General features: G+C 36.1%; 1 protein-coding gene across 4 annotated transcripts in view; it reads left to right on the plus strand.

Annotated features, from left to right (window-relative positions):
* The window catches only part of MON2 (MON2 homolog, regulator of endosome-to-Golgi trafficking), a 119,190-nt gene that overhangs the window by 59,977 nt on the left and 45,780 nt on the right, over positions 1–13,433 (plus strand). For all 4 annotated transcript variants that reach the window (XM_042947044.1, XM_042947045.1, XM_042947046.1 and 1 more), the window contains exons 15-19: positions 568–680; positions 8,088–8,192; positions 8,549–8,629; positions 8,708–8,781; positions 9,048–9,138. In XM_042947044.1, the coding sequence (XP_042802978.1) occupies positions 568–680; positions 8,088–8,192; positions 8,549–8,629; positions 8,708–8,781; positions 9,048–9,138 (464 nt within the window). The remainder of the gene's footprint in view (positions 1–567; positions 681–8,087; positions 8,193–8,548; positions 8,630–8,707; positions 8,782–9,047; positions 9,139–13,433) is intronic.

Below are 13,433 nucleotides of genomic sequence, written 5' to 3' on the forward strand. Positions count from 1 at the left end.
ACATTGGGTCTAGAGATTACTTAAAATAAATAAATAAACTTAAAAAAAATAAAAAAAAGTAGTGGTGTTTTTTTGTTTGTTTTTGTTTTTATTTTTTTCAACGAACTAGTAGAACAATAATGCTGCTTTTAACGTTCAGATATTTTTTTTCTTGTTCAATACTTTGAAAACACTCAAGTTTGTTACATGTAATAAAAATATATTTCAAGATGGTATTTAGTTTTCAGACTGAAGATGTGAGATTTGACATCTAACTTTAACTATAAAAGTTTACTGGGAATATATGTTAAAATACTCAATGTGTCCTAATTCTATTTTGCTTGTGAAAAAGTATACCTAAGTTTTATAATTTTAAAAAGTTATCTAGAAAATTACTTAAAATTTGCTTAAATTATATTGGTTTTTATACCTCCTGAATTTCAAAAATGTTTGCATATAGATAATAGGTAACTGCGTAAGTGTCATAGTTGAACTTAGTTGAATCAGGTTAATGTTTTAAAATACAACATTACTTTGAATAATGTGAAAAGTATATCTTAATTATTTAAGCTTTCCTTTGTGTTGTAGCATATTCCATTCAAGGCCAAAGTGTTATGATGATAAGTCCATCAAGTGAATCTCACCAGCAAGTTGTGGCAGTTGGTCAACCTCTGGCAGTCCAGCCTCAAGGAACAGTAATGGTGAAGGACTTTTCTTACCTTAGTTACCAATTAACTACCCAGCAAAATTATTATACCTTTCTTTTTTTATTTTTTAAATCCAAGTGAGTTAACATGTAGTGTAATAATGGTTTCAAGAATAGAATTTAGTGATTTATCACTTACATATAACACCTAGTGCTCATCCCAACAAGAGCCCTCCTTAATGCCCATCACCCCTTTAGTCCATTCCCCCCATCCAACACCTCTCCAGCAACCCTCAGTTTGTTCTATACTTAAGAGTCTCTTATGGTTTGCCTTCATCTCTATTTTTATCTTATTTTTCATTCCCTACCCCTATATTTTTCTTTTTTGTTTCTTAAATTCTACATGAGTGAAATCATATGGTATTTGTCTTTCTCTGTCTGACTTATTTCACTTAGTACAGTATACTCTCGTTCTATCCATGTTGTTGCAAATGGCAAGATTTCATTCTTTTTTGATTGCTGGGTAATATTCATTGTATGTATATACCACATCTTTAAAAAAAATTTTTTTTTAATGTTTATTTATTTTTGAGAGAGATAGAGAGACCGAGTGCAAGCTGGGGAGGGGCAGAGAGAGAGGGAGACACAGAATCCGAAGCAGGCTCCAGGCTCTGAGCTGTTGAGAGAGGCTCGAACTCACAAACTGAGAGATCATTACCTGAGCTGAAATCGGATGCTTAACCGACTGAGCCACTCATGTGCCCCTATATATACCACGTCTTCTTTATCCATTCATCAGTTAATGGACATTTGAGCCCTTTCCATACTTTGACTATTGTTGATAGTGTTGTGGTAAACATTGGGGTGCATGTGCCCCTTCAAATCAGCATTTTTGTATCCTTTGGATAAATAGCTAGTATGTAATTGTTGGATTGTATGGTAGCTCTATTTTTAATTTTTTTGAGAAATCTCCGTACTGTTTTCCAGAGTGGCTGCACCAGTTTGCATTCCCACCAGAAGGGCAAAAGTGTCCCCTTTTCTCCTCAACCTTGCCAACACCTGTTGTTCATTTTAGCCATTCTGACAGGTGTGAGGTGGTATTCGTTATGGTTTTGATTTGTATTTCTTTGATGATGAGTGATGTTGAACATTGTTTCATGTGTCTGTAAGCCATCTGGATGTCTTCCTTGGAAAAGTGTCTGTTCATGTCTTCTGCCCATTTCTTCACCGGATTATTGGTGTTTTGGATTTTTAGTTTGATAAGTTCTTTATAGATTTTGGATACTAACCCTTTATCTGATATGTCATTTGGAAATATCTTCTCCCATTCCATTGGTTGCCTTTTAGATTTGTTGACTGTTTCCTTCGCTGTGCAGACTTTTTATCTTGATGAGGTCCCAACAGTTCTTTTTTGATTTTGTTTCCCTTGCTTCCAGTGACATGTCTAGTAAGGAATTGCTGTGGCCGAGGTCAAAGAGGTTGTTGCCTGTTTTCTCCTCTAGGATTTTTATGGTTTCCTGTCTTAAATTCAGGTCTTTCATCCGTTTGAGTTTATTTTTGTGTATGGTGTAAGAAAGCAGTCCAGATTCATTCTTCTGGTTGTCACTGATCAGTTTTCCCTATACCATTTGCTGAGGAGACTTTTTTTTCCATTGCATTTTCTTTCTTGCTTTGTCAAAGATTACATGGCCATACATCTGTGGGTCCATTTCTGGATTCTCTATTCTGTTCCAATGGTATATGTGTATGTGTCTGTTTTTGTGTACCATACTCTCTTGATGACTACAGCTTTTTAATACATCTTGAAGTTCGGGATTGTGATGCCTCCAGCTTTGGTTTTCTTTTTCAAGATTGCTTTGGCTATTTGGGGTCTTTTGCTTCCATACAAATTTTAGGATTGTTTGTTCTAGCTCTGAAGAATGCTGGTGTTATTTTGGTAGGGATTGCATTAAATGTGTAGATTGCTATGGGTATTATTAACATTTTAACAGTATTTGTTCTTCTGACCCATGAGCATGATGTTTTCCATTTCTTTGTCTCTTCTCAGTTTCTTTCATAAGCTTTCTATAGTTTTCAGCATACAGATCTTTTACCTCTTTGGTTAGGGTTATTCTTAGGTATTTTATGATTTTTGGTGCAGTTGTAAATGAGATCGATACCTTGATATTCTGCTGTTTCATTATTGGTGTATAGAAATGCAGCCAATTTCTGTATGTAGATTTTATATCCTGTGACTTTACTGAATATATGTATCAGTTCTAGCATTTTTTTGGTGGAGTCTTTCAGGTTTTCCACATAGAGTATCATGTTGTCTGTGAAGAGTGATAGTTTGACTTCTTCCTTGCCGATTTGTATGCCTTTGTTTCTTTTTGTTGTCTGATTGCTGAGGCTAGGATTTTTAGTACTATGTTGAACAATAGTGGTGAGAATGGACATCCCTATTATGTGTCTGACCTTTGGGGGGAGGCTCTCAGATTTTCCACATTGAGGATGATATTAGCTGTGGGTCTTTTGCATATGGCCTTTATGATGTTGAGGTGTGTTCCTTCTATCTCTACTTTCTTGAGGGTTTTTATCACGAAAGAATGCAGTATTTTGTCAAATGTTTTTCCTGCATCTATTGACAGGATCATGTGGTTCTTATCCTTTCTTTTATTAATGTGATGTGTCACGTTGAATGATTTGTGGATATTGAACCACCGCTGCATCCCAGGAATAAATCCCACTTGATTATGGTGAATAATTCTTTTAATGTATTGTTGGATTCAGGTTGCTAGTATCTTGTTGAGAGTTTTCGCATCCATGTTCATCAGGGAAATTGTTCTATAATTCTCCTTTTTAGTAGGGTCTTTGTCTGGTTTTGGAATCAGGTAATGTTGGCCTCATAGAATGAGTTTGGAAACTTTCTGTCCATCGTATTTTCGGGAACAGCTTGAAACGAATAGGTATTAACTCTTCTTTGAATGTTTGGTAGAATTCCCGTGGACATCCATCCAGCCCTGGACTCTTGTTTGTTGGCAGATTTTTGATGACTGATTGAATTTCTTTATTGGTTATGGGCCAGTTCAAATTTAGTATTTCTTCCTATTCCAGTTTCGGTAGTTTATATGTTTCTAGGACTTTATACATTTCCTCCAGATTGCCCAATTTGTTGGCATTCAGTTGCTCAAAATATTCTCTAATCATTGTTTGTATTTCTGCAGTATTGATTGTGATCTCTCTGTTTTCATTAGTGATTTTATTTATTTGGGTACTTTACTTTTTCTTTTTGGTAAGTCTGATTATTTTTATTAATTCTTTCAAAGAACCAGCTTCTGGTTTTGTTGATCTGTTCCCCCTTTTTTTTTTTTTTGTTTGTTTGTTTGTTTTAATTTCAGTATTGATTTCTGTTCTGATTTTCATTATTTCCCTTCTCCTGGTTTTGGGCTTTATTTTCTGTTCTTTTTCCAGCTCCTTTAGATGTAAGGTTAATTTGTATATTTGAGACATTTCTTCCTTATTTAAGAAGGGCTGGATTGCTATATACTACCCTCTTATGACGGCCTTTGCTACTTCCCAAAGGCTTTGGACTGTCGTGTTTTCATTTTCATTGGCTTCCATGTACTTTTTTAAATTTCCTCTTTAATTTCTTGGTTAACCCATTCTTTCTTTAGTAGGATGTTCTTTAATCTCCAAGTATTTGTGATCTTCCCAAATATTTTCTTGTGGTTGACTTCAAGTTTCATAGCTTTGTGATCTGAAAATCTGCATGGGATGAGATAGGTCTTTTTGTATTTGTCAAGGGCTGATTTGTGTCCCATTATGTGATCTACTCTGGAGAATGTTCCATGTGCACTTCAGAAGAATGTGTACTCTGCTGCTTTAGGATGAAATGTTCTGAATGTATCTGTTAAGTCTATCTGGTCCAGCATGTCATTGTTTCCTTGTTGATTTTCTGCTTAGATGATGTGTCCTTTGCTAGAGTGGGGTGTTAAATTCCCCTACTATTACTGTATTATTATTAATGACTTTCTGTATGTTTGTAATGAATTGATTCATGTGTTTGGGTGCTTTCAAGTTGGCATCAATATTTACAATTGTTCGATCTTCTTGGTGAATAGACTCCTTAATTATGATATAATGCCCTTCTTCATCTTTTGTTACAGTTTTTGTTTTAAAATCTAGTTTGTCTGATATAAGAATGGCTCCTCTGGCCTTCTTTTGATGTCCATTAGCATGATAAATAGTTCTCCATCCCCTTACTTTCAATCTGCAGGTGCCTTTAGGTATAAAATGAGTCTCTTGTAGTAAGCATATAGATCAGGTCTTGTTTTTTTATCCATTATGATACCTATGTCTTTTGATTGGAAGATTTAGTCTACTTACATTTAGAGTGGTTATTGAAAGATATGAATTTTGTGCCTCTGTGTTACCTGTAGAGTGGTGTTTCTGGTGACATTTTCCAGTCCTTTCTAGTCTTTGTTACTTTTGGTCTCTTTTGTTTTGTTTCATTTTTTTTCTCCAAAGAGTCCCCCTTAAAATTTCTTGCAGGGCTAGTTTAGTGGTCATGAATTCCTTTAGTTTTTGTTTGTCTGGGACACTCTGTCTCTCTTTCTATTCTGAATTACAGCCTTGCTGGATAATTCTTGGCTGCATATTTTTCCAATTTAGCACGTTGCATATTTCCTGCCACTCCTTTCTGGCCTGCCAAGTTTCTTTGGACAGATTTGCCATGAACGTGATCTGTCTTTTCTTGTAGGTTAAAGACTTTTTTTTCACTTTCTGCTTTCATGATCATCTCCTTGTCTGTGTATTTTGTGAATTTGACTACAATATGCCTTGGTGATGGTTAGTTTTTGTTCAGTCCAGTGGGAGTTCTCTGTGCTTCTTGTATTTTGATGTCTGTGTTCTTCCCCAGATTAGGAAAGTTTTTAGTTATAATTTGCTCACATAAACCTTCTGCCCCTCTTCTCTCTCTTCATCTTCTGGGATTCCTATGATATGAATATTATTCCTCCTTAATAAATCTTTCAGTTCTCTTAAGTCTTGTATGGTGATCTTTCGCCTTTGTTTCCCTCTTTTTTTTGCTTCATTATTTTCCATAATTTTATCTTCTGAATTACGGATTCACTGCTCTGCTTCATCCATCTTTGCCGTCATATCATCCATTTGAGATTGTATCTCGGTTATAGCATTTTTAATTTCATCCTAACAGGATTTTAGCTCTTTTATTTCTGCAGAAAGAGATTTCCTGGTGTCTTCTATTCTGTTTTCAACCCCAGCTAGTATTCTTATAATCATGGTTTTAAATTCTAGTTCAGACCGTCTTACTTATATCTGTGTTGATTAAATCCTGGCCATCATTTCTTCCTCTTCTTTCTTTTGGGGTGAATTTCTCATCATGTCATTTTGAAGGAAGAAAAAAGTTAATAATAAAGTAATATTAAAATAAAACAAAATCAAATAAAGGAAGCCAGATCTTAGGTGTATTTCAGTCTTCTTGTGGAGAGAGGTTTGATAGAAAAAAGAGGGGAAAAAAAGTAAAATTTTTTAAATTAAATTAAATTAAAATTTTAAATTAATTAAAAAATGTTTAATAATAGAATAAAATAGGATAAAAATTGCTCTTTATGTATCCAAGAAAGAGAAAGAAAAGAAAGAAAAAAGAAAACAGCATAAGCAAAAACAGAAGCAAAGAAAACAAACCAACAAACAAGCAAACAGAACGAAACCCGAATAAAGTTAAATCCAGTTTCCCCTAGAACTGAAACTTTTTTTTTAATTTTTTTAATGTTTATTTATTTTTGAGACAGAGAGAGACAGAGCATGAACGGGGGAGGGTCAGAGAGAGAGGGAGACACAGAATCTGAAGCAGGCTCCAGGCTCTGAGCTGTCAGCACAGAGCCCAACGCGGGGCTTGAACTCACGGACCGCGAGATCATGACCTGAGCCGAAGTTGGACGCCCAACCGACTGAGCCACCCAGGCGCCCCTAGAACTGAAACTTTGATGCACTCTATGGTCAGTAGACTAAGCACGTGGAGAGGATTTGTGCTGGTCTTCTGGGGGATGTCTCTGGAGGATGCAGGTGGGCAGGGCTTGGTGTATCAGCTGTATTCTTCACTTGGTGGTGCTGCTTAGCTCAGTGGGGTCAATCCTGGTCTGCGAATGCATGGGCGAGGGGTGAAAATAGCTTAACCCAGCTCTCTAGTCTCTGGATTAGGAATTTCGTGCCCTCACAGATGCGTGATCAAGTACCCCTCCTTTGTATCAGGCTTCTGTCTGCTCCTTGCCTTTACCCTGTCTGTGTCCAAGCTGTCTGCCTGCCAGGTAATGCCTCCCTCCACAGTTTTATCTCAGATGGGGCTGTGTTTCAAAACCCCATACTTCATAGACACCTTCATCTTTGACCTGCACTGATTCTCTGGGGGAGGGTTTCGCTGAGCAATCACCAGATGCTGGCTTTCCCCAGAAAATATTTGTGCGATCATGCAGTGGCAGTGGCTCAGAGTTTTTGGTAAATCATACCCCAGCCAGTTTTGCTGCACTCTGGTGCCTTTGTTCTACTATCAGTAAATGTGACAGCTCTCCAGGGTCCGCTGGGACTTTTGCCGATGGGGAGGACAGATAGCCTCTATCAAACGCACTCCAGACAGGAGAACCGCTTCTCTCCGTGTTGCACATGGATCCCTCAGTCCACATTGCCTGCTCCTGGGGATTTGCCCTACTTCCTCACTGGAGCATCGTCAGGCACTGATCTCTGAACCTTCAGACATTGCGCTCCATTGTTTATAGAACCCTGGTGGTATTGAAACCCTCTCCCCTCTCTCCATTAATGGTTTTGGAGAACAGATGTTTTGTCCAGTTCCCTGTGAGTGTTCTCACTCTTTCCTTCTCTTTCTCTCCAGCTTCTGTCGGGGTGGGGAGTGCTTTTCTTGAGCAATCCTGATGCTCTGCACTCTCCCCCTTTCTCTGCCCTCTCTCTGTGAAAATGGCACCCTACTCTGCAGCTCCACGGTTTTTCTCTCCCCTATTTCACCCCTCTGCATGACATTCCTGCCAAGTTCTCTGGCTCATATTATGCAAGTTGTTGCATTTATCATGAGATCAATTTCTTATTCAATTTCTGTTCAAAATGTCTTGATGCTGATCTAGCTGTGTTTCAGGGACAAGACAAGCTCAGGGTCCCTATACTACTCTGCCTTGTTAACTCTGTCCCCTGTACCTTTCTTTTTGTTTGTCAGATTTTGTTGTTATAGTTATTTATTTTACTTGGATGATTGATACCTTTAGAAGACAACTGACATTATCATAACAATGATGGTAACACAATTTTTAAGCAAATTAATTTGTTCTATACAAACCATCCACACCTATTTTCTTAATATATTTGTTTTTTTATTTAAAAAAATATTTGAATATGATAATCCTGCTTTACAAGGATGCATAACAATTCTTACAAATATATATTTATTTAAATATAGCTCACTTCCAAAAATATCCAGTGTATGAGGACTTTACTTAACTTGGCACACTGCCATGGAGCTGTTCTTGGAACATCATGGCAACTTGTCTTGGCGACCCTACAGGTATGTTGTAGGCTCTGAGTCAAAGATCAGTGTTCTTTTTATATCTAGGTGCTACCAATTAAATTAAGCAATGCCTGTTGGTAGTTTGGGGAAGCCTAAAGAATAGACAGTAAGTTTGAAGAAGGAAAAGTTGGAAAAGAAAAAAGATGTGGCTTCTCTTAATGGCCTAAGTTCTGCCTATGCTTGGTGTTTTAAGTATTTTATATGAATAGCAGTTACCAATTTAAATTTAATTATTGGAAACCTACTTCTGATTTTAATTTTAGTTATTAAGAGTTACTAATGACTTTTAATTTTAGTTATTAGGGTTTTTACAATTTTACAAATTTAGTTATTTTTTTTCTTTAATTTCACAGCATCTTGTATGGATTCTGGGATTAAAGCCTAGTAGTGGTGGTGCCTTGAAACCTGGGAGAGCTGTAGAAGGACCCAGTACAGTAAGCTGTAGTTAGTCTTACTGAATTTGTGCTTCTCAATATGTTCATATGTTACATTTAATTGTACTCTTCTTTTAGGTTCTCACAACAGCAGTGATGACAGATTTACCAGTGATTTCCAATATACTTTCAAGATTGTTTGAAAGCTCACAGTAAGAATCAGTTTTTGACTCTTAAATATAGAGAACAAACAGAGAGTTGCTAGAGGGGTTGTGGGGGGGGGGGGTGGTCTAAATGGGTAAGGGGCATTAAGGAATCTACTCCTGAAATCATTGTTGCACCATATGCTAACTAACTTGGATATAAGTTAAACAATAAATAAATTTTTTAAAAAAAGAATCAGTTTTTGAAATTGAAATAAATATTATTAGCTGTATATTTTAGATCAGAATGTCATACTTCTTCATTTTCATTATAGGTATCTTGATGATGTATCATTGCATCATTTAATAAATGCACTTTGCTCCTTATCCCTAGAAGCAATGGATATGGCCTATGGAAATAATAAGGTGTGATATTCTGTCTTTCTGTTTTAAATATGGTACATTATTGAGTTAAATAAGATGTACACTCATAGTGATCTTAGTATTTTAGTAGTGGGACTAATACTTTCTTCCAGTCTGTGTTGAGCTTTGCCATTTAGGTTGAAGAGGGAGTGAAGAGGACATGACGTGGTTTGTGATATGTCTAATGTATTGTAAATTTAAATTGTGTCCATTTCTGTTGTGTACTGAATATTTTAAGAAACATTTTTTAAAAGAATATATGTAATACCACATTTATAAATGAATTCCATAGAATGTCACAATAATATTTGTAATTTCAATTTATGATTGGGACAATACAAGGTTTAAGTCAAGCAATATATATATATGTCTCAGTTTCTCTTGCCTTCATTGGGATGGAAATAAGGAGCTAATCATTTCTTAGTAAAGGTAATGATTCTCCCTACCTTGAAAATTAAATTTTTCCTTTACTTATTGACTGAATGAATAGAATATAGTACTTTTGAATATTGGCATTCAAGAGCATTTCTTTCTGTAATCAAAATATCATTTTCTATTATACTTGGACAGCACAAGAATATATGGATTTGTTTATATTTTAGAAATTATGTAAAATGCCTTCTATGTTTTAAAATAAATATGGTGTAACCATTTACAAGTAAGTGAAGATACCTAGTACATGATTAAAAAGCAGAGAATGCAGCTTTGTAACTTGTTTAATATGTATCTGTAAGATCCAAAATTATGTTGTCTGCTTAGTCTTCAATTATAATTCTTTGTATTGTGGCTTGTCATCTGTAGGACTCATTTAAAGATTAACCAGTGAGGTCTTATTAAGGAGAAGTTTCATATACTATAGCATATAGTTAGAGTATTACATAAACATGTAGGTGTTTGAAAATATGTTTTATACTTTACTCCAAATTAAGGCATGGGTAATATAAAATACAGTAAAGTAGTAAATTTCTTGATATCCTTAATAATCCTGCATCTTTAAGATTAACTCAATGCACAAATATATTTTTAATAGAGTACTTTAATGAAATATGAGCAAGTTTCTGTGGTAATGTCTTGAGAATTTACGTATTAACTCAGTAACCATGGTATGTGTACTGCATACATGATAGTGCTAAGAAATATAAAGGATATTTAAGATTTTTACTTTCTAACAGCATGTGAACTACTGGCTCATGGTTAAGTGGTAGTTTAAGTGGTATAAGAGTCTAAATAAATAGTTATAGATACTAAGTGATGTGAGACATATTCTGTGAATCTTTAGTGTCCTATTATAGAAGATGTTTCTAAGTGCATATTTCTACTAAAAGAATTAAGATTAATTAACATGAATTGGTTTGTTATTGGAGGTGGATATTGAAGGAATGGTATAATTTACATAAGAAAGAGCAAGTTCATGGAAATCAAAAGAAGAATGTTACAAGAAGTCAAGATCAATGAGAATTGAGAAAAAATAGGGATTTGATGTTTATAATTATGCTGGAAGAATACAATTTCAAGAGAGTGGTTGGAGCAGATATATTTGAGGGAGGCTTAGAAGGAACAAATGTTGAAAAAATGGGTGCGTTGGAATGGAGATTATGTTCCTGAGAATGGATTCTCGTTTCTCTCTTTTAAGATTTAATATTATAAAGTGAAGTGATGAATGTGGAATGGAAATAAAAATTTATAAAAATATAAACTATAAAAATTTTAGACAAATATGGTCAGGCTGACCTTTGCTGCATGTATTAATGTTGTAATGTTATAAAAATATTAAAAAATGTTTAAATGGAGGCAAAGAACAATTCATTATTCAGTTGTGCTTTTTATAAAAATTATTATAAATATGCAGATGTTAAAATTAGAAACTTTTATATTTTTCTTAATTATTAAAAAAAACTTTGACAATGTCAGCTCTTCTGAGTGAGTTAAACATTCTAGGGATTAAAGATATATATATTGGGGTGCCTGGGTGGCTCAGTCAGTTGAGCATCTGACTTCGGCTCAGGTCATGATCACACAGTTCGGGAGTTCTAACCCTGCATTGGGATCTGCGCTGACAGCTCAGAGCCTGGCGCCTGCTTCAGATTCTGGGTCTCTCTCTGTCTCTCTGCTTCTCCCCTGCTCATGATCGCTATCTCTCTCTCTCTCTGTCTCTCTCTCTCTCAAAAATAAATAAACATTAAAAAAATTAAAAAAAATTAAAACGAAAGATATATATATCAGTGTTCTTTAGTGTGGATTTAAAGTCATCTCATTTTTGGTCCTCATTTCAGGAATATTTGCTAATGTGTTGAGAAGTAGCTTATGATGAAGCTTGCAAATTCTTCCCTGAAAGAAGGTGTGGTGGATGATACTTGTGCAGACATATTACCAAACTCAGTATAACAATGACAAAAATATTCTTCATAGTTTACTGTATGCCAGGCACTTAAATGTTTAATTTAATAATTTAAAACAACTCTGTGAGGTTTGGCGGTAGTTTCCCCTTTTTACAGATGAAATATGAAAATAGAGAGTTTAAGTAATCTGCCTGGGATCACATATTTAGTAATTGTTAGAACTTGGATTTGAACCCACATAGGTCTCATTCTAGAGGTTTATTCTTAACCACTTCACTAGTGGCTGTAACTTTTGTGGGCATCAAAGTCTGCTGTGGAGTTTTTTAAAAATGCAAATGCCGGGAATACATTCTAGGCTTTCTGAATAAGAATCTTTGGTTATGAGGTGTGGGCATTTGTACATTTAAAAAAAAATTTTTTTTTTGATGTTTATTTATTTTTGAGGGGGAGAAGGAGAGATAGAGTGTGAGCAGGGGAGGGGCAGAGAGAGAGGGAGACACAGAATCCGAAGCAGGCTCCAGGCTCTGAGCTTGTACATTTTTTTAAATGCCACACAATTCCTGTGTTCATCCTGGTTAGAATTAGCAGAAGAATGAGGTGGCTGGCTGGCTCGGTTGGTAGAGCATCTGACTCCTGATCCCAGGGTTGTGAGTTCAAAGCCCCATGTTGGGGCTAAGAAGGAGGAGGAGGAGGAGAAAATCATACTAGGCAACATTTATGAGGACTTATTATCTGCCAGATACTTTCTAACGTGGTTGTCTCTGTATATTTTTACCCCATCGTATAGATTTAAAAAATTTTAGTGAGGGGCGCCTGGGTGGCCCAGTCGGTTGGGCGTCTGACTTGGCTCAGGTCACGATCTCATGTTCTGTGAGTTCGAGCCCTGCTTCGGGCTCTGTGCTGACAGCTCGGAGCTTGGAGCCTGCTTGGAATTCTGCATCTCCCTCTCTCTGCCCCTCCCCTGCCCATGCTCTGTCTCTCTTGCTTTTAAATAAACATTAAAAAAATTTTAAAAATTTTAGTGAAAGTAGTAACTTATTCAAGTTACATAGCTATTAAGTGGTAGAGTTGAAATGAGGTCCTAGTCAATTAAAACTTCACAAATGTCAGTCTTAACCACTGTATCATACTGTTTCTACAATGGTACATTCTTCTACCACACAAATTTTTAGGGTGCCTGTAACATTAGTACATGCAGCAAAGGTCAGCCTGGCCAAATTTGTCTTAAAACAATACTGATTCCTTTTCTGGTTGGTGAAATGCTAGCAACTGAGGAGAGGGGTTTGTCACCTGTCTCTGGTATTTTTTCTGTTATTTCCTAAGCTCACAGTTCCAATATCTGCCTCATTCCTGATTCTATACTTCTTTCCCCTGGTCTCTGTTGTTTCTTTTCGGATTTTTTCATACCTTCTGACATTCACACATAAAACCTGGACATTTGAAGACTACACTAGTAAGAATATATATCAATCAGCCTAGGCTGTAAGTCTGAGATCAAGATGCCAGCATGGTGGTCCTCAAGTGAGGACTCTTTTCCTGCTTTGAAAGATAGCAGTCTTCTCACTGCATGGTGGTCCTCAAGTGAGGACTCTTTTCCTGCTTTGAAAGATAGCAGTCTTCTCACTGGGTCTTCACATGGTGGGAAGGAGTGCTCAAGAGCACGCCAGGAAGCTCTCTGGTGTCTCTTCTTTTAAGACACTAATCCTATCTTACCAGAGTTTCACCTTATTACCTCACTTAACCTTAATTACCCCCATATAGGCCCTGTCTCCAGAGACCATCACCTCGGGGGTAGGGTTCAACATAGATATTTTTTAAGGGGACACAGTTTAGTCTATAACAGAATGCATCTTTCCTTCTGGTCAGAAGAGTAGCCACTCTATGTCTGGAATAATTTTGAATTTTTCACTTTTTTCTCATGAAAGCATTCTCTTCCTAACCAAATTTTATAATTAGAAT

The sequence above is a fragment of the Panthera leo genome, chromosome B4 (genome assembly GCF_018350215.1).
Source record: "Panthera leo isolate Ple1 chromosome B4, P.leo_Ple1_pat1.1, whole genome shotgun sequence".
Lineage (NCBI taxonomy): Eukaryota > Metazoa > Chordata > Mammalia > Carnivora > Felidae > Panthera > Panthera leo.